Source organism: Castor canadensis, chromosome 4, assembly GCF_047511655.1.
Source record: "Castor canadensis chromosome 4, mCasCan1.hap1v2, whole genome shotgun sequence".
NCBI lineage: Eukaryota > Metazoa > Chordata > Mammalia > Rodentia > Castoridae > Castor > Castor canadensis.
This window is the reverse complement of record NC_133389.1, coordinates 122862842-122883806: the sequence shown is the minus strand read 5'-3', so window position 1 is coordinate 122883806 and position 20965 is coordinate 122862842. Positions and strand designations below refer to the sequence as shown.

Sequence of the window (20965 nt, the reverse complement as noted above, 5' to 3'; positions counted from 1 at the left end):
CTGAAAATTGGCCCAGAACATAGGGTGGAGGGACTTTAGCACAGAGTGGTTGCTCACGCCATACCTGCAGACTGAAACACCTGAAATGAATGTAACCTCTATCCTTCAATTTCCCAGTGAGGGGGTAGTGATGATGCTAGTGCCTAATTCCTAGGTGATTGAGAAGCCCAAGTCAGGTGATGCAGATGAATCTCTTCAACTGGCCCAGGCACCTGACAAGGGCCTGATCAACACTGGCTGCTGTGAAGCATCACTGTGAGGCACACTGAGGAAAGATTCAGCTCAGGCAGAGAGACAGATTAAAAAAAAAACATTTTGAGAAAAATGGAAAGATTGACACAAAGGGAGAGAGATGCGGGTGGCACAAGGCATTTGAGGAGCCCTAAGTGTTTATTTAGCTTCAGCTTCTGTTAATTGAAAACTTAAAAAAAAATCATTAATTTCTACACCAGCTACATACGAAAAGCTGTATCTGGTGGGCCGAGCCAGAAGCTATTGACTGATCAGACCAGGGTGCAAGGGTCATCTGTGCACTCAGAATTTTGAAAAAAAAAGGCAATTGCAGTGAACAGTCTCTGTGAAACTTTGGGGCTGTGTCTGGAACAGCAGGGACTTGAGACTCAAAGATTTCCCCAGGGTCATCTCCTACATTGAGGGGGAAAGTGTAAAAAATATTTTTGTTTTGTTGGCTTTTTAAACAACTTTTTCAAAGAGTTGGGCATAGCCAGAATCCCAAGGCTGGATGCTGGCCTTCTGCCCCTGACCGTCTTTCCAAAGCCTGTTGATGCCCTTCCAGGGGTTCCCAAGTGCACTCTGGGTTTGGGGTTACTGCTTTGAGTGTGTTCAACCTTTCCTCACATGTCGCTGAGCTGTGTTCAGTCTGGACTTTGGGGCGTTGACCTGTACGCAAATAGATAATGTTCTGGAACCAGCTTGAATTCTGTTCAGTGCTTTATTATGGTAACAACTAAAGCTGGAAACAGTTGTAGAACTCTTGGACTTCTCACAGTGGAGTCCGTTGTTTCTTCTGGCTTCCTCCTGTTCACATTCACAGGTAAGTGACTTGTACTTGCCGATGGCCTTTGAAGTCTCTGTTCTGCAAGTCCATTCCCTCTAAGACTCACTTTGTGGGGAGTTGTGTTTTTGGTTTTACCACAGGCTGGACTCTTGTCGACATGCTTGGGTAGAAATTCAAAGGACACATTAATAAATTCATAATATTATATGCAATACAGTTACCTCTTAGTTGCTGCCTAGGCTGTTTTGTGTGTCATGTGGTGAAAATGGGTGAATAGATTGAATAATCTTCCCAAAGTTAAAATGATTACGAAGGTATCATTGTGTTTGGGCTGATAGCCACAAAATCCTAGGCTTTATCAGAGTAATTTTTAAAGTGTAAGTTTGACCAAAGTCTTTATTAGCTTCTGTTCTCCTGGAGATAAGGCCCCAAGTTCCAACCAAGAGAAGATCACAAGGTGCTGAGGAATCGCCCAGCCACATGCTCCAGAGCTGCCTGTCACTGTCTCCAGCCTGATTTGCCTTCAGTCCTTGCCCCGTCGTGTTTCTCAGGGCCTATACGCTTCCCTGTCTGGAATATTCTTCCCTTTCCTCTTCCCCTGGCTAACTTGCCTCATCTGCAGGACAAATTCATACCTTCCCTAGCTCTCTAGACAAGACAGCTCCTCTGAAGTTTCTGTGCTTCTCCTTCACTCTTGGCCACCACACCTACCATCTTCCTTCTGTGCACACCAGAAGCTCCATGAGGGTAGGGCTGGCTGGAGGGCTGGTGCTCCAGACAGTATTTGGTTGGAAAAAAAATCACATCCTTGGGAATTTTTACTGCAGCTTCAGGCTGTTCCAAAGCGACCTCACAGTACCGAAATTGGAGCACTCACAATACAGGGGTATCTTCTGTAATGGGATAGTTAGTGAATAATTTAAGCATTGGGGACAGAGGAGGCCATATGGCTTCTGTCCCAGCTACTCAATGTTGCCATTGTAACACAAAACCAAAGACAATACAAAATGAATAGTTATGATAACTATATTCCAATAAAGCTGGGTTAAAAATAGGCAGCAGGCTGACTGTCTCTATTGTAGCAGTATCCTTTGGCGTGGAAGGATTCCGGTTCCTGAGAGCACTTTCCTCAGAGAAAATTTTGTTTTCTTTAGTGCTGGGTGTTGAAACCAGGACCTTGTGCATGCTAGACTGAAAGGGCTTTTCTCCATCCCCTGTTGTTGGGGGATTCCATTACTAGATGGTCAAATTTGGCCAAGTGGTACTTAGAAATCTCAGCTTCCTACTTTAAACTGCTAGATTTCCTGAAGTTTATTAGAAGATAAATTTTCCTGAAAAATCCTGAAGATTCTAAACCTGTTGCCAGGAGATTTGGAGAAGGTTAAAATGATTTAATGTGTAAAAATGCAGATGAAGAGGAAATAGCATTAAATCTTATTTTCCACTCCAAATTCTCTTGTGTTGGCTAAAGAAAAGTTTAGGCAACTTATTATTGAATCAATAACAAATCCTGATTATAGCTTCCTGCAATGGGTGAAACCCAGATAAAATTGTTAGTTTAGGTGCTAGTAAAGTATTACAGACATTAGCTGACAGAGTAGTATTTATGACATTACAACTGCTTCTATTAGTAAGGAAAACCAAAGTGACAAAATACCATGGTGCTCTTAAATCACAGATAGTACCATGCAAGGGGGGCACTTGTTCTGAGACCCTATAAAATGAATCTGTAGATTTTCACCACATTTCCAGGGTATCACAGACTAGCAGAGATAGTCTCAAACACTGGCCATATGAGTTTTCCAGGATATCATGTAATACAAAAAGAATTAGCCAATAGGTGAAAAGAGGTCTAATGACAGATCAGTTTTATTCTACATTGCAGTGATTTGAGGCAACTCCTTTAACATACAATTCGGCAACATTATCTTTTCTGGAAAAGATTGCAAGTAAGATGTTCATTTATTCTTTCTAATAATTTTGGTTTTTCATTGCACTTTCCCAAAGGTAGTGTTATAAAATTCCAAGTGTCTTTGTGACCTGCAAGTCATTTGCATTTTCAACACAATGGCCTTCAAAAATCTCACTGCCCTGGCTGAGCTGCCCAGAGATCAGGGAGCTAGTTTCCAATTCTGACTGAGCAACTGAGGCTTGTCTTTAGCACTGGTCAGTGTGCATCTTTGAAGCACAGCTCCTTGGCATGCCAAAAGGGAATAGAAACACAAAGCTCAGAATGATTCTGAGAAAGAAATAAACCAAAGAACAGCCCCTGCCGTTGTGCAGCTAGCCTGACGCTCACAGCTAAGCTTTATTCTCCTAGTAGACAATCTCACAGTCTACCAGTCTTAGATGTTGCTCTGAGACCATGATAAAATAAACAACACAAGGAAGCCAGTTTATAATTTTGTCTAAGCACAGACAAAATCAACCCACAAAATGCCAAAATGAATGACTGCTGTCTTGTTGTTGTACTGGTGATTGGACCCAGAACCTTGTACTTGCTAGGTAAGCATTTTATAATTTGAGCTACACTGCTTTTTGTTTTTTTTTTGAGGGGGGGATCTCACTAACTTTGCCCTGGCTGGTCTCGAATTCCTGCTCTTTCTGTATCCATCCTCCCAAGTAGCTGGGATTACTGGTGTGTACCACCATGCCTGGCCAGTTGCAAGCTGTTGGACCCCATCTAATGCAAAGCAAACTCACTTCTTTAGACTTATCCTAGAATAGGGCCTCAGCTATTAACATATTAGCCTTGCTGGATATTTCCCAATTGCTCTCCAAAGTCACTCAATTTATATTTTCATTAGTTTTGCATGAGTGAATGCTGTCTTCTCCATCTTCACAATACTATATTACTGGATACTTAATCCATACCAGTATTTTGTCAAATAGTTTTAGTAGTCATTGATTTTGGCCCAAAATTTATTCATTAGAGTTGTAAAATAATGCATTTTCTAATTTTATAGGTTTTTAAAAGAATCAAGATGGGAGGGCTGGGAGTGTGGCTCAGGTGTTACAGTGTCTGCCTAGCAAGCATGAGACCATGAGTTAAAACCCCAGTATTAGGAAAAAGAAAATCAGGTATAGGTATGATTTTCATTGATTGCATTGTCTGCATTTTTACCTCGTTACATTACTGAAATCAACATTGTTCCATTATATTTTTTTCATAAACTGCTAAGTTATATTAAATGTGTTTCATTTAGCATTTTAAAATTAGTTTTCAAAAGTAATTATAAACCTACTTTTTTATAACATCCTTGTTTGTTCTGATGTAAAGATCAAACTTGCTTTATGAAACGAATTAAGTAGCTTTTCCTAATTTTCTTTTCAACAAAATAATTTATATTAGATTAGAATTATCTACTTTTGAAGTTTTGGTAGAATTTGGCTGTAATATGACCTAGACCTATTGTTTGGTGGGGCTGGAGACTTTTGAATATGGAGTCAATATTCTTTTTTATCTTTTGGTAGTTCTGGGATTTGAACTCAGGGCCTCACACTTGCTAGGCAGGTGCTGTAGGGCTTCAAGTACTCCACCAGCCCTCAATATTCTTAATAGCTATTTGTTTTAAAGTTTTCTATCCCTTTCCAAGTGAATTTTGGTAATTTATATTTTTCCAGAAAATTAATCTTGTCCTGTTTTTCAAATTTATTGCCATAAAGTTATTCATAGCATTTGCTTCTGATTTGAAAACTTTCTGCTTGTTATTTTGCCTTCTCTCCTTAACGTTTATTTGTGATTTATATCTCTTGACTAGTTTTGTTGAGTTTTGTCTGTTGTTAAGTTATTTTAGGGATTAGCTTTTGAATTGGTCTATCTTTTCTCATGCTTTTTGTTATTTTATTAATTTTGCTTTTTTTCTTTTCTGTTTTGTGTGTGTGTGTGTGTGTGTGTGTGTGTGTGTGTGTGAGGTTCTGTAACCCTCATGGCTAGTCAATAGCCTAGCCCCTTGATTGTGTTTTTAAAAGCTTCTTGATGAAAATGTCATTCCTTTATAACTTTTTTAAAGTATTAAATGCATTTGTTTATAAATAATTGTCTTTTTAGCTACATCTCACAAGTTTTTATATTTTGATTATCACTAGAAATTATTCTAATTTCTGTTACTTCATCTTTAACATATAATTATGTATGTATTTTAAAGTTTATAAAACAAACATAAGTTTATGAGAACATGTGTGTGTTTAGTCTTTTATTTCTTATTTAATTGCATTGATCTCAGTATGTATGATTTTTAGAACAATAGTCAACCATTTCTAAATCAAATACATAGTTATACATAGAACTTTTACAAACAGGCCAAATGTAACTTAAGAAATGTATTTCTTGATTTCAGGCTCCATATACTGGTACTAAATAAAAGCTTTTCAAAACTTTTAAACTTCCTAATTTTTGCCAGTTTTATATCAGTTTCCAAACAAGATACATTCAAATTTCCTGTTGCAATTGCAAGAAAGCTATGTTGTGTTAGGTCATTAGGTTACACAACCCAAAGATGACTTTGTCTTCTTGCTACATTGTACCTTTAGTTATTTTATGTTTCTCTTTATCTCCATTGTGACTTTGAACATAAATAGAGGTATGAATTACATAAAAGTGTACAACTCAATGGTCTTTAGTATAATGATAGAGTTATGCAACCATCCCCATAATCCAATGTTAGAACATCGTCATCACCTCCAAAAGAACTTTGTATCTGTCACCAGTCACTCCTCATCCCCCTTCCACCTCTACTCCTGGCCTAGGCAACCACTTATGTACTGTGTTGTAGGTTAGCCCTCCTGGATATTTTATATGAATAAATGGAATCAGACAACATGTGGCTTTTGTGACTGTCTCCTTTCACTTAGCATGATGTAGGCTGTGCATCTACATACATTTACCAGAATTATTGAACCATTTGGACTTTTTCCTACTATCTTCACTTATATTTTCTGCTTTTTTTTTTTTGATGGAACTGGGGTTTGACCAGGGCCTTTCACTTTCTAGGTAGCTACCCTACCACTTAAGCTGTACCTCTAGTCCTTTATACTTTCCCTTAGTTTATTTTTTTTCTTGACTTTTGTTAGATTGATAAAGTTTTTCATATTCTCACTTTTTTATCTTTTGCTTTTCTGGAGGCTGTTGATTGTATTGGTACTTTATAATTGGTTTTTCTTAAATTATAAAATGTTGGTTGAATTAAGTTAAATAGTTTTATAAGTAAAATGGTCAAATATTAGTAATTTTGTCTGATATAATTACAAATGTTAAACAATGCCAATAGATTTCCATGACAATGAACTTAACACTTCATCGACACGTTAAGTATCTATCTTCCTATTACATAGTTTTAGTTTTGCCCTTTTTGAAGATAAAAGGTTAAACTCAATATCATTATTTGACTATACTAACTTATTAATTCTTGTATCCACTCTTGTTTCACTCTTTCATTACTTCATTCTGGATATTTTTTTTTCTTGCTAAGGCACAACCACTAATAGTTGTTCAGGACTGGAAGTGGCAAACTCACTTGGCTTTGAATGTCCGGTAATGTGCTGAATGATATTTCGGCCCAGTACAAAATTCTACCTTCTACTGCCTGCTGTTGATGAGAAAATTGCCATCAGGGTGTTGTTTCCATTCAAATAGTGTTATTTTCCTCTTTTATAGTTTTTAAGATTAGTGTTGTTTATTCTTGATGCTTTACTATTTTGACATACTGTATGTAAGGTTGTTTTTGTAGTGCTGGTGTTTAAACTCGGGGCTTTGCATTTGCTAGGCAGGTGTTCTACTGCTTGAGCCATGCCTCCAGCACTATATCTAAGTGTTGACTGAATTTTGTTTATTCTGATTAATTCATGGGGCATATTAGTTTTTGTTATTATGACAAAATACCTGCCATAAACAACTGAAAAGGAGGAAAGATTTATTCTTGCTCATGGTTTCATGATTGCTGGTTCTATTACGTTGGACCTGAGGGAGGCTGAGTGTTATTGCTGTGGTCGTATGGAAGATGAGGCTGTTTACCTCTTGGTGACCAGGAAGCAAAGATAGACCTGGGAAAGGGTAGAGACAAAGTATCTTTCCAGGACACATCCCTAATGACCTACTTCCCCCACTAGGTCCCACCTTTCACAGTTCTACCATCTCCCATTTGAGTGCACCAATGGATTACTCCAGTGATGAAGGTAGAGCCCCATGATTCAGTCAGTTCCTGAAAGCCCCAAGTCTGAACACTGCATACATCAGAGAACAAGCCTTCACTACATGAGCCTTTTTGTTGGACACTTCATGATCAAACCATCTATTATTAATTTGAGGAATCAAGTCACTGCTTCTAGGAAATTCCAAGCAATTATTTCTTTAATTATTGTATTTTTGTTATTCTTTATTTTGTTCTTCTGAGATTCCAACTAAATGAAGTCAGAAAATTTTCACAATTCCACTTTCAGCTCTCTTATCTGTACATATGATATACGTGTGTGTGTGAAATGTGTATTTCCATCTCTTCAGGTAACCATCATAGGTCTTCATTTCATCATAGAAAATAACTCCCACAGGCAATTGTGTGTGGCAGGTTCATCAGGGGCTTCCCAGAAGGCCCCTGATAGGCTCTGGCTCCAAGAAGAAAGGTGTTTTCTAATCTCCTGTTTGGTGTGGGGAACTTCCATCCTCTCAGGCTCTAAACTCTCAGACCTTGGTCTATATCTGGATCTGAGGTGAAATACCAGCTGCTTTATACTCTATTTTCTTTGATGGCTTTCTTCCATTCTGGTTTATGGAGCTGTTTATATTTATTGATTTAAATCTGATTGTATTTACCCATCATTGCTATATGTTTGAAGCACAGGAAGTTAGCAAAGCAAAACTCCATGCAAAATTTAAAATGCTGGAATTATCCTGAAAATTTTAATTCTCCCTCTTTTACAAACTGATTTTTCCACTGTGAATAAGACTAATGCTAACTGTATAGACACTTATACTTTATTCAGAGACTCTCCCTTCTCTGCTCCCTCAGTCCAGCTGAGTTCAGTGGGGCTATTCCTACAAAGGAACACTGAAGGCTACCCATCAGTATTGGCATCATTTGTCATCAGCACTAATTCAAGAATGACACATGTTGGTTTCCCTTCATATGACTTTTATGTGAACTCATAAGAATAAATAAAGTAATGACAAAGTAGAATCAACAAATAACTTTAAAAAATCACTCATCCACCACCAGAGAAAGCCATTTCCAATAGTTTCACTTTATCTTTTTAGTAGATAGGCTCCTTTGATGAATCATTTAATAGCCAATTTTTTAAAAAAATCCTGTTTTTGTTTGAGATTGATTTGCATTGTTTCTTGAACCAATTTGTTCTTTTGACCACTTTGTTTAAAGATACAATAATTGCAATAATTATTTTATTTTTTATCTATTTTATAGAGTTGTTGACTGCAGTCTGCAGTTATCATGTCTGACTCAGTAATTCTTCGCAGTGTGAAGAAATTTGGGGAAGAGAATCATGCTTTTGAGTCAGATGGATCATGTAAGTGGCCTCTTAGATTTGTTGACTTGTAAAAAGAGAGGTAAACAGAAAAGTGAGACAAGCTAGTGAAGTTTCAAGGAGCAAAGGAAAAATCAACAACCATGTGTAGAACTATTACTGGACACGAGTCTGAAATACACCTACTGGCTCTCCCTTTAGTCCATGTAATGTGATGCTTGAGAGCTCTAGGTAAGAATGCACAAGGTATGTACCTCTTTCCTAGGTAGAGTTGGGCTCTTAGCACTGGCTATTAATATGAACTTTATTCTCATATTGTTAATATCCATCACAGTAATGGCAGAGCAATCATTGAGTGGTGCTCCTTAGAGAAGCTGCATCAGGTCTCTGCCGGCCAGAATGAGAAAATTGGAAGGGGCCTGCAGCACGACTACCTAGTATGTTATAAGCTCAGAGGATTCTAAGCTATTATTTTATTTTTAAATCCCATGATTTTTTTACATTTTATAGAGAAAGAAATTGAGACTTGGATAACTTTTAAAAAACATGGCAAAGGTCATATGAATAATAATTAGTGGGGTCATTATTCTAATCTAATTCTTGCTGATCCTTAAGCCCAAGATATTGCTCTTTGCTTACACTATAATGTCTCTTTACTCTTATTTAAATCAAAATGTCAGGAGAACCAAGATGTGACATCCCATGGTAATAGATGGTTCTTATGGTTCTTTTCCCTGTGGCTTTCTTACACCCATGACCCTAGACTCCCTCCCCGCCCCACCCTTACATCTCCTACCCTACATTTTCTCTGAACTGTGCTGGGGGAAGTGTGGCTCAGTATCATGGCTTTTGTTGGAAGGGAAGTGTCAATGACAACTTATAGTCTAGTTAATTTGTGCTCTATTCAATATCTAAATTCTGATGTTTCTAAGGAACCAAACAACAAGCTGATATTCATATTTTTTTTTATAATTCAAAAAAATCAGATTTTGTTTGGCTAATTTAGAAACGTTGGTCTCCATTTGATACTCAGAAGATAGGAATATTTTATGACCCAGAGAAAAGTCCAGAAATATATCAAGGCAGCAGTTTTGAGCCTGAAGTAATTATAGAACATGTCTTTTCTATAATATACATGAAATGTATGTGTGTGTGTGGAGAGAAAGAGCATGAAAAGAAAGAGGAAAGAGAATCATTTTGTAATATTACTTGAATAAAAGTGCTTTACAGGAATGTTTTTAGAGCAAAGTTGTTACAATGTTGCATTTTTGCCATTATTAACTTCTTTATGCACTGGTTTTTTTATCCTGACAGATAACAATGATAAAAAGTCAAGGTAAGTGTCTCTTTCAACAATCTAGCAACTTCTCTAGAATAATTCCATAATATTCTTGTAAAAGGCACAAAACATTATATTTCATGCACATTATATTTACTATAATGTGGAATATACAATCCATTCTTCTCTTTAAAACATTATTATTATTTGACTTTTAAATCTTTTGGAATATCCCTTCAGGGTTAGCCCCAAATCTTTCCCTTGTATCCTGGAATATCACAGAACCTAAGGGAGCTTAGAAAAGGTTGGAAGACAGATGTGATTTCATGGGCACAAGGAGGTTGCTACACCTCAAATTCTTTCTACAGACAGATAGTAGAAACTTAAATTCAGTATTTCTCTTTGGCTTAAAAGTTTAAGTTCTCATATAAAATAATGTCAGTATGGAAGCAGGAATGGATGGTCTACCTCAGGAGGCAGAAGGGAGGTACTGGGTGAGTTGCTGACATGGTGCTAGAAAGGGAAGAGTTGAGGAGTTTTTAAGTACTTCATGGTAGAGGGAGACAATGAGAATGGTTTGATTAACTGGGCTAAAAATGGTCAGGTCAGCCTCAGCTTCTAAGTCACACTTTTCTCACTGGTTGGGAAAGAGACAATGGTATACGTGTAGATGAATGGCAATGAAGAGATGAGTAGGAAGTTGTGTGAGTTCTTTTGCTTTTAGAGAGGGCAAATGCAGAATGTGAGGATTGCAGCAGAAGTTTGACAAGGCTACTGAGAGTGATCTATAGTAGGATGAAGTTCAAAGTTGTGGATCAAGCTGGAGAGTACATGTTCACTAATTCATTCATTCATCATTTTTTCATTTATTTCACAAATATTCATTGAATGTGTGTGAGGTGTCAGGCACTATTACAGCTGCTGAGGGTACAGAAAAGAACAAATTAGGCAAAGGTCTTTACCATTGAGGAAGGCATGTTAGTGAGGGAGATACAATCAACATAATAAACAAACAAATAAATAAAATATATGCAGGGTAGCTAGTGACAGCCTATCTCTTTCTCAGAAAAAAAGAGTAAACATGGAAACAAAGATTTGAAATAGCATGGGTGTTAGATAGAAGACGGTTGAATATTTAAAGACTTGACCAGTGAGTGCCCTGTTGAGGTGACTTTGGAAGGAAGGTCTGAACAATGTGAGGGTAGCTATCCATGTCCTGAAGAAAAGATATTTTAGGAGAGAGATTAGTAAGCACAAACATCCAGAGGTGGGCACACACTTGGCATGGGCAAAATTCAGCAAGAGGCCAGGTAACTGGGTTGCTGAGAACAGTGGGAAGAGACAAGGTCAGAGAGCTGATCGGGCTGGGCCATAAGGGACTTTGGTCTCGAGATTCTACTCTGGGTTGGAAGGGAAGATTAGGACAGCCACAGGAAAGGTACTTTGTGTATTGGATTTAGTCCACTAGGTGGGAGGCTGTCTCTAGCAGGTCCAGCAGCCTGGCTAAAGGAGGAGCGGAGCAAACAGCTGGATGTATGCAGAGAAAGTTTCCAAAAATGGCTTTGGGGGAAAAGATTGAGGATGGTTGTGAGAATGTGGTTTAAATGTCCTGCAGTGAGACCTGGGATACTTGGGGAAAGAAGCAAAATCTTGATGGGATTTATCAATTGTAAGTAACTGGAGGACTCAGAGGACTGCAGATCTAATTAAGGTTGACAAATAGTATGAATGAAGGAATGAAGCTTCATGCAGCTGCAGAGTGGGAGTGTGGTTAAATCTGTCCTAAGACTAGTAGTTCTGGTGACAGCAAGGTCCAGGTATGTCCATGGAATGGGTGACTTAGGTCAGGTGGAGATCCCTGGAGTTGGGGAGGCCAAAGAGAAGTTAAGCCTGACCTTACGAGAAATGAAATGGGTAACAACACTAGAGAGATTCAGCCCTATGGAAATATGAGAGTATGCTTAACGCGAATGCCAAGTTTCTCAGTGCGTGAAGGAAGCTTTGATTCGGCTTCAATTTACTCAGGGAAATATAGACATAAATAGATCAAGGGTCATGGCCGAACACAAATAGTTATTTGTTGATATAATTGGGAGTATCTGGGCTTTTTATTTTCTCTCAGTCCCTCTCACTAATTCACTAATCTCTATAGAACATTAGATATAGTTCCAGTCAAAATCGCTAGATGAATAAAAGTTTCTTTTAAAAATACTGGGTGTGGATAGAATTTCCCAGATAGTAGGGACTTTCTTTCTTACTAAAGAATGACTCATTTAGCCGGGTGTGGTGGCATACAAGTATAATCCCAGTACTCGGGAAACTGATGGAAGAGGTTTGAGAGTTTGAGGCTAGACTGGGCAACACAGTGAGTTTGAGGCCAGTTTGAACTATATAGAAAGATTCTGTTTCAAAAAAAAAAAAAAGACTGATAAAAGCACCACCAAGTAGGGATAATTTCTCATTGTTTTAGGAAGAATGGCCTTTAAATTCCTGTTTTGCTTTTCAGATTACAAAATAAAAAGAAAAGTGAAAGCACTCAAGTTGGCTTCTTTCAACTGGTAATAAAACTGCTTATTTATGTCATTGGTTTAGCAACCATGAATTGTGCAGACCATGGAGGAAATACTAACTAACTCTTTAGTCATATTGTTAGGTTTTACCTGCAGTGATCAGTTATTCAGTCATAAATTTTATCTATGTGATAATATGTTCAATTGTGATTACAAATATATTACTGATTAAACACACAAATCCTGTCTGATTAGCACAGTCTCCTGAAAAATAATCACTGAACCCATAATTATCATTTTAGTAAGGAAAATCATCATAGTATCTCTGCCAAATATATTTATTCTTATGACAAGTCTTTGGAAATTCTGTAGCTTAGATATTTACCCAAAATTTATACTGGATGAAGGCATTTTTAGGTACTTTTCACTGTCATGATCAGTTTCAAGTGCCAATTTATGGCACTGATGAATGGCCCACAGTATATCTACCTGGCAGTTGCAACTATAAGGGTGACTAGTTGCCCCTTAAGTTGCAATGAGTAGCAAAATACTGAAGTCTGTTCCTGAGATAGAGAATGAGTTCAGAGACTGAGAAAGAAAGAACATGATCTAACAATGTAAGAATTTAATGTTTTAAATAATTGATGTACAGTTTATTTTGATATGATCAGTGTGAACTCTACTGTTCTAAGATGGTTCCCATAAAACTTGGTGTTGAGTACTATTTATCAAAATCTATTAAATAAAATTAAATAGTCCTCCTACCTTTCCTGCTTTTCACCCATAGATGATCTCTGAACCCTTTGTTTTTCAAGTTTCGATTTTCTTCATCGACTGACATTTGGCTGATGCTTGTGGGAAGTTTATGTGCAATACTCCACGGAATCGCCCATCCAGCCATACTTATTGTTTTTGGTATACTGACAGATCTTTTTATTGACTATGACATTGAGATACAAGAACTTAGCATTCCAGGAAAAGCATGTGTGAATAACACCATTGTATGGATCAACAGCTCCTTCAACCAGAATGTGACAAATGGGACAAGTTGTGGGTAGGCTATTTCTTTTCCTTTTCTTTTCATAAATTATAATTCAAGGGGGTGGGAGGGAAGGGTAAGAGAGAGTAATGGAAGGGATTGAACGGACCAAAGTAAAGTATACTCACAGTGGGGATACACTGAGAAACCCCTTTGAACATCAACTTAGATGTAAATAATGAAGAACAGGACTATAAAATAAGTACAGTGTGGGTGTGTGGGTACTTGTGGGAGGGGAGACTGAATGAAGGAGATGAAGGTGAGGGAATATGGTTGATGGACTTCATATACTTATACAAAATAGAACAAAGAATCCTCTTGCAATTGCTTTAAGTGGGACAGGGAGAGGGTTACATGGGTGGGGGTGGAGATACAATAGGGGAATCTAACCAATGTACAATATAAGCCTATTTGGAATTGTCACAACGAACCCCCCTGTACAATGAATACATCCTAATAAAAAAATTTAGAAACTACAATTCAAAATGCATAAATGGAACCTTAATGGCCAAACTGAGTTGTATCTAAGACAGAGAGAACAGAAATATCAATTTACCCATGTTTCTAGAAATTACTCTGCTCTGATGTTCTTTTCAGCTTATCAGAATTAAAATCCTACAGAAATGGAACGAAACATTGCTTACTAATTACAGCACAAAGTTTAATCACTTTGTTGACTGTAGGTTGGAGCATGGCACTGCCAATACTCAATGCCACTAATGAGGTGACCCAGCAATTCGATTTCAGTTGTGTCTCATAGACAAGGGTTCTTTCTATTCCCCACTAACTCCCTCTTGCCTGTTGCCTTTGTGGCTGTGCCCATAATTTCTTTGTTCCCAAGCCTCTTCTCTATAATGGGAACTTCATGAGTATGCTGTATTCGGAGCAGAGGTTGCTGATCACAGTCAGTACTTGAGTTTCTTCAGAAGAGCGGCACAGTGATGTGAGCAGAAAGTAGGCAGGCAGAATGTGCAAGAACTCAGACAAGCCCAGTCACCACACTACTTCTGTTTTCTTTGTGATAAGCCTGACAGGCTACTTTGTAACCAGTGAGTCTGTGGTGAACATGGGCTGACTCACTGTCATACCATGGACTTTGCAGCCTGCCTCATGCTGCCTCAGGTTTCAGAACAAGCTCATTTGCACGTATGAATCCATGTATCCTGCACTCAAGAAACAAGGACAGGGCATTCTGGCTAGAAAAATACTTGTAATAGATCCTCAAAGGAATTTATATTTCTCACCTTCATTTTTGAAATTTTTTACAGACTCAATTTAGACTATGAGTAAGTCTTTCTAAATCACTGGCACTCTTCCATAATATTATCTGCTTTGAAAGTCTTTCATTCATTCACTCATTAAACCAAAAATTTTTAAGCACCAAGTACCAGGAACTTATGGAAGCATCACAGACACAGTGCTCTTACAAGTCATGATCCTTATCTTTATAGAGCATTGGTTTAGTCAGACCATCATCTATCCAGTGATCATTTGTAGATACTACTTACAAGGTGATAGGTTCTTAATGATGGAAAAGCACAGGACCACACACAACATGCAGAATTACCCTTTACAAATTAACGTGCCAACTGACTGGAAATACATTTGATTTGCCGTACCTAAATATGTACATTTCTTTGCTAAGCTTAAAGTTTCCTTTCATACAAACACAGAGCAGTTTGCATGAAAGAGAGATTGAGTTCATTGACAGTCTTTTTAAGTCCTTATTTCTGCCTTCCAACAGAGTGGTATGACCACTACTTACAGAATGGTATGACCATAAAATGTAAAATTAATCACGCTCCCCATGCATGATGCAAATTAACACAAACCATTAATAATACTCATGAAGATAATTTATTCAAGAGAAAATTTCTATAAGTGTAACCTGTTGTGTCTCAAAATTTGAAAAGGAATGAAAAAAAATTTGAGACATTTCCAGGATACTAGATGCTCATAAATATTTGTTAGGTGATTAAAGGACAAATCTATCTTTAACATTTGGATCACAGGCATCCATTAGAATGGAATTCTCTGTGGCTACCATTACTCATTCTTAATGGATCATATGCCTGAAAGACACCAAATATTGCATGCTGGGGGGTTTTGGAGGAATATTGGCTTTGACTTCATTCACATGATAACTCACATTTAATCATTTGTCCGTTTCTTTTAAAAAATTTCATACACATATCTGAAGTTGTAGCCTTTCCTTTCTTAGGCTATTCCTTTGCCAGGAACTCTTTAACAAGTTAAACACTTTGTGAGTTATTATGAGTACTATTTGTTGTATTACTGAATAATATATTTGTTTAGCTTTTATGTAGTAAGATCACTGTGAAAATGTTGGGTGGGACAGAGAACAAAGGAGAGAGCTTTTTTTCCACTTTAAGTGGTTTAAAATGCCAACACTTTCACAAGTTTCTTCCTTGGAAAAGGTATATCATTAAAGATACACCTATTACAATAGATAATTGGTCTTGGGATATATAAGACATCTTAATAATTTTAGCACATAAGCATGCATGTATAAGGGTAGAAACTGGTTTTGCTCTTATATTGTATTGGTTTCTACCTATCTCTTGTAATCTATTGGATGGAATTTTTAAGCCAAACTCTTATAAATGGCTCTCAATGAATAATACTGATAGGGATAACAGAACATCGACTCCCCCCATTAGTTTATCAAATTTCTGCTCAAAATAAAGTAAAAAGTAAAAGAAAGAAGATGAAAGAATGGAAAACTAAAACATTATAATATAATTTTCTTTTATCCAATTATATATGCATGTAGAAGCCAACATCTTTCTATAGCCATGCCATAATTTCTACCATATTCTACTGGTCACACAGATCAACTGGTGCAGTTTGGGAGGGAACTATAAAAGAGTTTGAGTACAGGGAGACAAGAATCTTTGGGGGCTCCTTGGAGGCTGACCACTACTGCCATTGGAAGCTGGTGTCCTTACTTACACCACATACATATCAAGGCAGAAATCTGAGGCTATACTTTCACTTCAGATTTCAGTCAAAGTGATTTGCTTAGAATGGACACTCAGCTTATGCATGCAAATACTACTTTGAAGTTAGATGCCTTAAAACCACACTTTTAAAAAACAGTTTTATTGAGATGCACATACCTCAATGTTTAGCCATTTAAAGTATGCAATGCAGTGGTTTTTAGTATAATCACAGTATTGTGCATTCATTACCACAGCCAATTTTAGAGCATTTTAATTAATAAAAGAGAAATCCTGTACCTCCTACTTACTACTTCAGAATTCCCCATCCCTCTCATCCATAAGTAACATCATCTACTTTCTGTCTCTGAAGATTTGCTTATTCTGAACATTGCTCATAAATGGAATCACATAATAAGTGACTTTTTGTGACTGGCTTCTTTAACTTAGTGTAATGTTTTTGAGGTTTTTTTCTATGTTGTAGCCTGAATCAGTACTTCATTTTTTAAATTTCTGAACAATCTTTCACTGTATGGTTATATTTTATTTATCCATTTATCAGTTGATGAGCATTTGAGTTGTTTCCACTTTTGGGTTATTTTAATAATGCTGCTATGAACATTTCTGTACAAATTTTTGTGTGAACATTTGTTTTGAGTAGTTTTATATTTAAGAATGGAATTACTGAGTCATGCAGCAACTGTTTACTCAATCTTTTGAGTAACCATCTGACTGTTTCTCAAAGTGGCTGTACCATTTGCATTCCCTAATTGTGTATGATGATTCTAGATTTTTTGCATCCTTACTAACACTTTTTATTCATTATCTATATTTTGATGATAGTAGTAGTAGGCTAAATAAAGGCCCCTGAAGAATTCTGGGTTCTAATCCCTGGAACCTGAGCATATTACCTTATATAGAAAGAATCCTTGCAGATATGATTAATTTAAGGATCTTGGAATAGGAGAGATTATCTCAGATTGTTCAGGGGGCTCTAAATGCAATTGTAGTTGTTTTTAACTAGGAATATTACCTAGAAGGAGGCAGAGGAAAATCTGGATATAGAGATGAGAAGCAAGAAAGAGATTGTAATTACATTGCGACAGCCATGGAATGCCAGCAGATACAAATAACTAGAAGAGACAAAACTTAGATTCTTCCCTAGAGCCTTTGGAAGGAATTCAACTCTGTCAACACTTTGATTTAGGTCCAATGAAGCTGACCTTACACTTCTGGTCTTCAGAAGTGGTGTTCTTAAGCCACTAAGATTGTAGGAATTTGTAATAAAGAAGATAGGAAACTAATATAATACTGTTCAAGTGAGTGTGAGTGGTATCTCACTGGGGTTTCGATTTGCTTTTTCCTAATAGCTAATGACATTGGACATCTTTGTAGCTGCTTGTTGGACATTTGTACATCTTCTTTGGAAAAAATGTCTATTTAGATTCTTTTCCCCTTTAAAAATTGGGTTACATAATTATTGAGTTGTAAGAGTTCTTTATATATTCTAGAAATGAGTCTCCTACCAAATAAATGATTTCCAGAAATTTTATCTCATTTGTTGATCTGTCTTTTAAATCTGTCAGTGGTGGTCTTTAAACACTAAATTAATTTTGATGACATCTACTTTACTTTTTTTCTTGGTTGTTTTGTTGCTTCTGCCTTTGGTGTCATATCTAGAAGCCATAGAATCATGAAGATTTAAATCTATGTTTCTTTTAAGAGTTTTATAGTTTTGCTTGTGTGTTTAGGTCTACAGTCCACTTTGAATGCGTTTCTCTCTATGCTGTGAGATGAGGGTGCAGCTTTACCTCTTTTTCCACATCATGGTCAATTATCCCAGCATTATTTGCCGGAGAGACTCTTTCTATTTTTTCCCATGGAATAGTCTCAGAACCCTTGCCAAGATCAATTTACTGTAAATGTTAGTGTTTATTTCTGGGTTCTCAATTCTATCCCATACATCTATAAATATGTCTTTATGCCAGTAGCCATTTTAACCACAATAGCTTTACAGTAAGTTTTGAAATCAAGAAGTTTTAGGATGCTAACTTTGTTCTTTTTTTTTTTTCAAGATGGTCTATTCAAAAACAATCTCTTGGATTTTCAAATGACTTTGATAATCATCTTGTTTAATTTCTGCAGAGAAGTCACCTAGGTACTAGGGATTGCACCGGATCTGTAATCTGTTTGGGGAAGCATTGCCATCTTAAAAATATTAAGTTTTGTGATCCAAGTTCCGTTTATTTAAATCTTCTTTAATTTCTTTCAACATAAAATTTTTAATTTCTTTCTTTATATTTTGTAATTTTCAGAATACAAATTTTGTACTTCTTTTGTTAAATTCATTTTTAACCATCCTTATTTTTTTCTGGTGGTGGTATTGGCTTTGAACCCAAGGCCTCGTGCCTCCTAGGCAAGTGCACTACCACTTCAGCCACTCTGCTATCCCTTTTTGTATTGGTTATTATTGAGATATGGGCTTCCTGTACTCTCAAGTCCACTTGGTCCACAATCACCTTACATGTACTTCCCTGAATAGCTGGAATAATAGGCACATACCATCAAACCCACTCATCGGTTGAGATGGGGTCTTAAGAATTTTTTGCCCAGACCTTGAATCACAATCCTCTTGATCTCTCCTCCTAAATAGCTAGTATTACAGGCTTGAGCCACTGTATTTGGCCTGGAATTGTTTTTCTTAATTTCATTTTAGTTTGCTCATTGCTGTTGTATAGATATATATTTTATATATTATATTTATATAAATTATATATGTACATATATACATAATGGTTACCATCATTCTACTGTATACTATGAATTTAACATTTTTAGAGTCTACATATAAGTGAGATTATGTGATAACTGTCTTCTTATGCCTGGCTTATTTCACTCAAAATGTCCTTCGGGGGAATCCATGTTGTCAAAAATGACAGGATTTTCTTGTGTAAAGCTGAATAGTATCCCATTGTGTTTATATACTGTATTTTCTTCATTGATCCATTGTTGGTCACCTAGGTTAGTTAAAATTTTTATAGATATTGACAAGATTAGTTTAAATTTTGTATGAAAGACAGAAAACTAGAATAAGTAAAACTATTTTAAGGCGGGTTATAAAATGGGAGGAATCAATCCACCCAATTTCAAGACTTACTATGCAGTTATAGAAATAAAGTTTGCATGGTATTGCCAGAAGATACACAAACAGATAAATGAAGCAGAATAAAGAATTAATAAGTGGAGCCACACAAATATGTCTGATTTTTGACAAAGCTGGAAAACAATTTAATGTATGAAAGACCACCTCTTATAATACAATACCAGGGCAACTGGACATCCATAGGCCAAAAAATGAAAAAAATATAAAAATGAACTCAAGTGGATCATGGACTAACTGTAAAAAATACATAGCCAGAAATTTTTATTTATTTATTTTTTTATTCATATGTGCATACAATGTTTGGTCATTGCTCCCCACTCCCCCCACCCCCTCCCTTACCACCCACCCCGCCCCCTCCCTCTCCCCCCCACCCCCTCGCTACCCGGCAGAAACTATTTTGCCCTTATCTCTAATTTTGTTGAAGAGAGAGTATAAACAATAATGAGAAAGAACAAGGGTTTTTGCTAGTTGAGATAAGGATAGCTATACAGGGAGTTTACTCACATTGATTTCCTGTGCGTGTGTGTTACCTTCTAGGTTAATTCTTTTTGATCTCACCTTTTCTCTAGTTCCTGGTCCCCTTTTCCTATTGGCCTCAGTTGCTTTTAAGGTATCTGCTTTAGTTTCTCTGCGTTGAGGGCAACAAATGCTAGCTAATTTTTTAGGTGTCTTACCTATCCTCATATCTCCCTTGTGTGCTCTCGCTTTTATCTTGTGATCAAAGTCCAATCACCTTGTTGTGTTTGCCCTTGATCTAATGTCCATATATGAGGGAGAACATACGATTTTTGGTCTTTTGGGCCAGGCTAACCTCACTCAGAATGATGTTCTCCAATTCCATCCATTTACCAGCAAATGATAACATTTCGTTCTTCTTCATGGCTGCATAAAAATTCCACTGTGTATAGGTACCACATTTTCTTGATTCATTCATCAGTGGTGGGGTATCTTGGCTGTTTCCATAACTTGGCTATTGTGAATAGTGCCTCAATAAACATGGGTGTGCAGATGTCTCTCTGGAGTAACTTGTGTCACAGTCTTTTGGGTTTATCCCCAAGAGTGGTGTTGCTGGATCAAATGGTAGATCAATGTTTAGCTTTTTAAGTAGCCTCCAAATTTTTTTCCAGAGTGGCTGTACTAGTTTACATTCCCACCAACAGTGTATGAGGGTTCCTTTTTCCCCATATCCTCGCCAGCACCTGTTGTTGTTGCTGTTGCTAATGATGGCTATTCTAACAGGGGTGAGGTGGAATCTTAGTGTGGTTTTAATTTGCATTTCCTTCATGGCTAGAGATGGTGAGCATTTTTTCATGTGTTTTTTGGCCATTTGAATTTCTTCTTTTGAGAAAGTTCTGTTTAGTTCATGTGCCCATTTCTTTATTGGTTCATTAGTTTTGGGAGAATTTAGATTTTTAAGTTCCCTATGTATTCTGGTTATCAGTCCTTTGTCTGATGTATAGTTGGCAAATATTTTCTCCCACTCTGTGGGTGTTCTCTTCAGTTTAGAGACCATTTCTTTT

At 36.9% G+C, this 20965-nt stretch overlaps 1 protein-coding gene across 2 annotated transcripts in view; it reads left to right on the top strand.

Moving 5' to 3' along the window:
* The first annotated feature begins 607 nt into the window (after positions 1 to 607).
* Positions 608 to 20965, top strand: part of Abcb11 (ATP binding cassette subfamily B member 11) — an 89834-nt gene continuing 69476 nt past the window's right edge. The window contains exons 1-5 of one of the 2 annotated variants that reach the window (XM_020167978.2): positions 608 to 1054; positions 8434 to 8536; positions 9809 to 9830; positions 12280 to 12331; positions 13099 to 13337. In XM_020167978.2, coding sequence (XP_020023567.2) covers positions 8461 to 8536; positions 9809 to 9830; positions 12280 to 12331; positions 13099 to 13337 — 389 coding nt within the window. In that variant the 5' untranslated portion in view covers positions 608 to 1054; positions 8434 to 8460. Of the gene's footprint in view, positions 1055 to 8433; positions 8537 to 9808; positions 9831 to 12279; positions 12332 to 13070; positions 13338 to 20965 lie in introns of those variants that run through there. The other variant, XM_074071044.1, reaches the window with a different exon arrangement.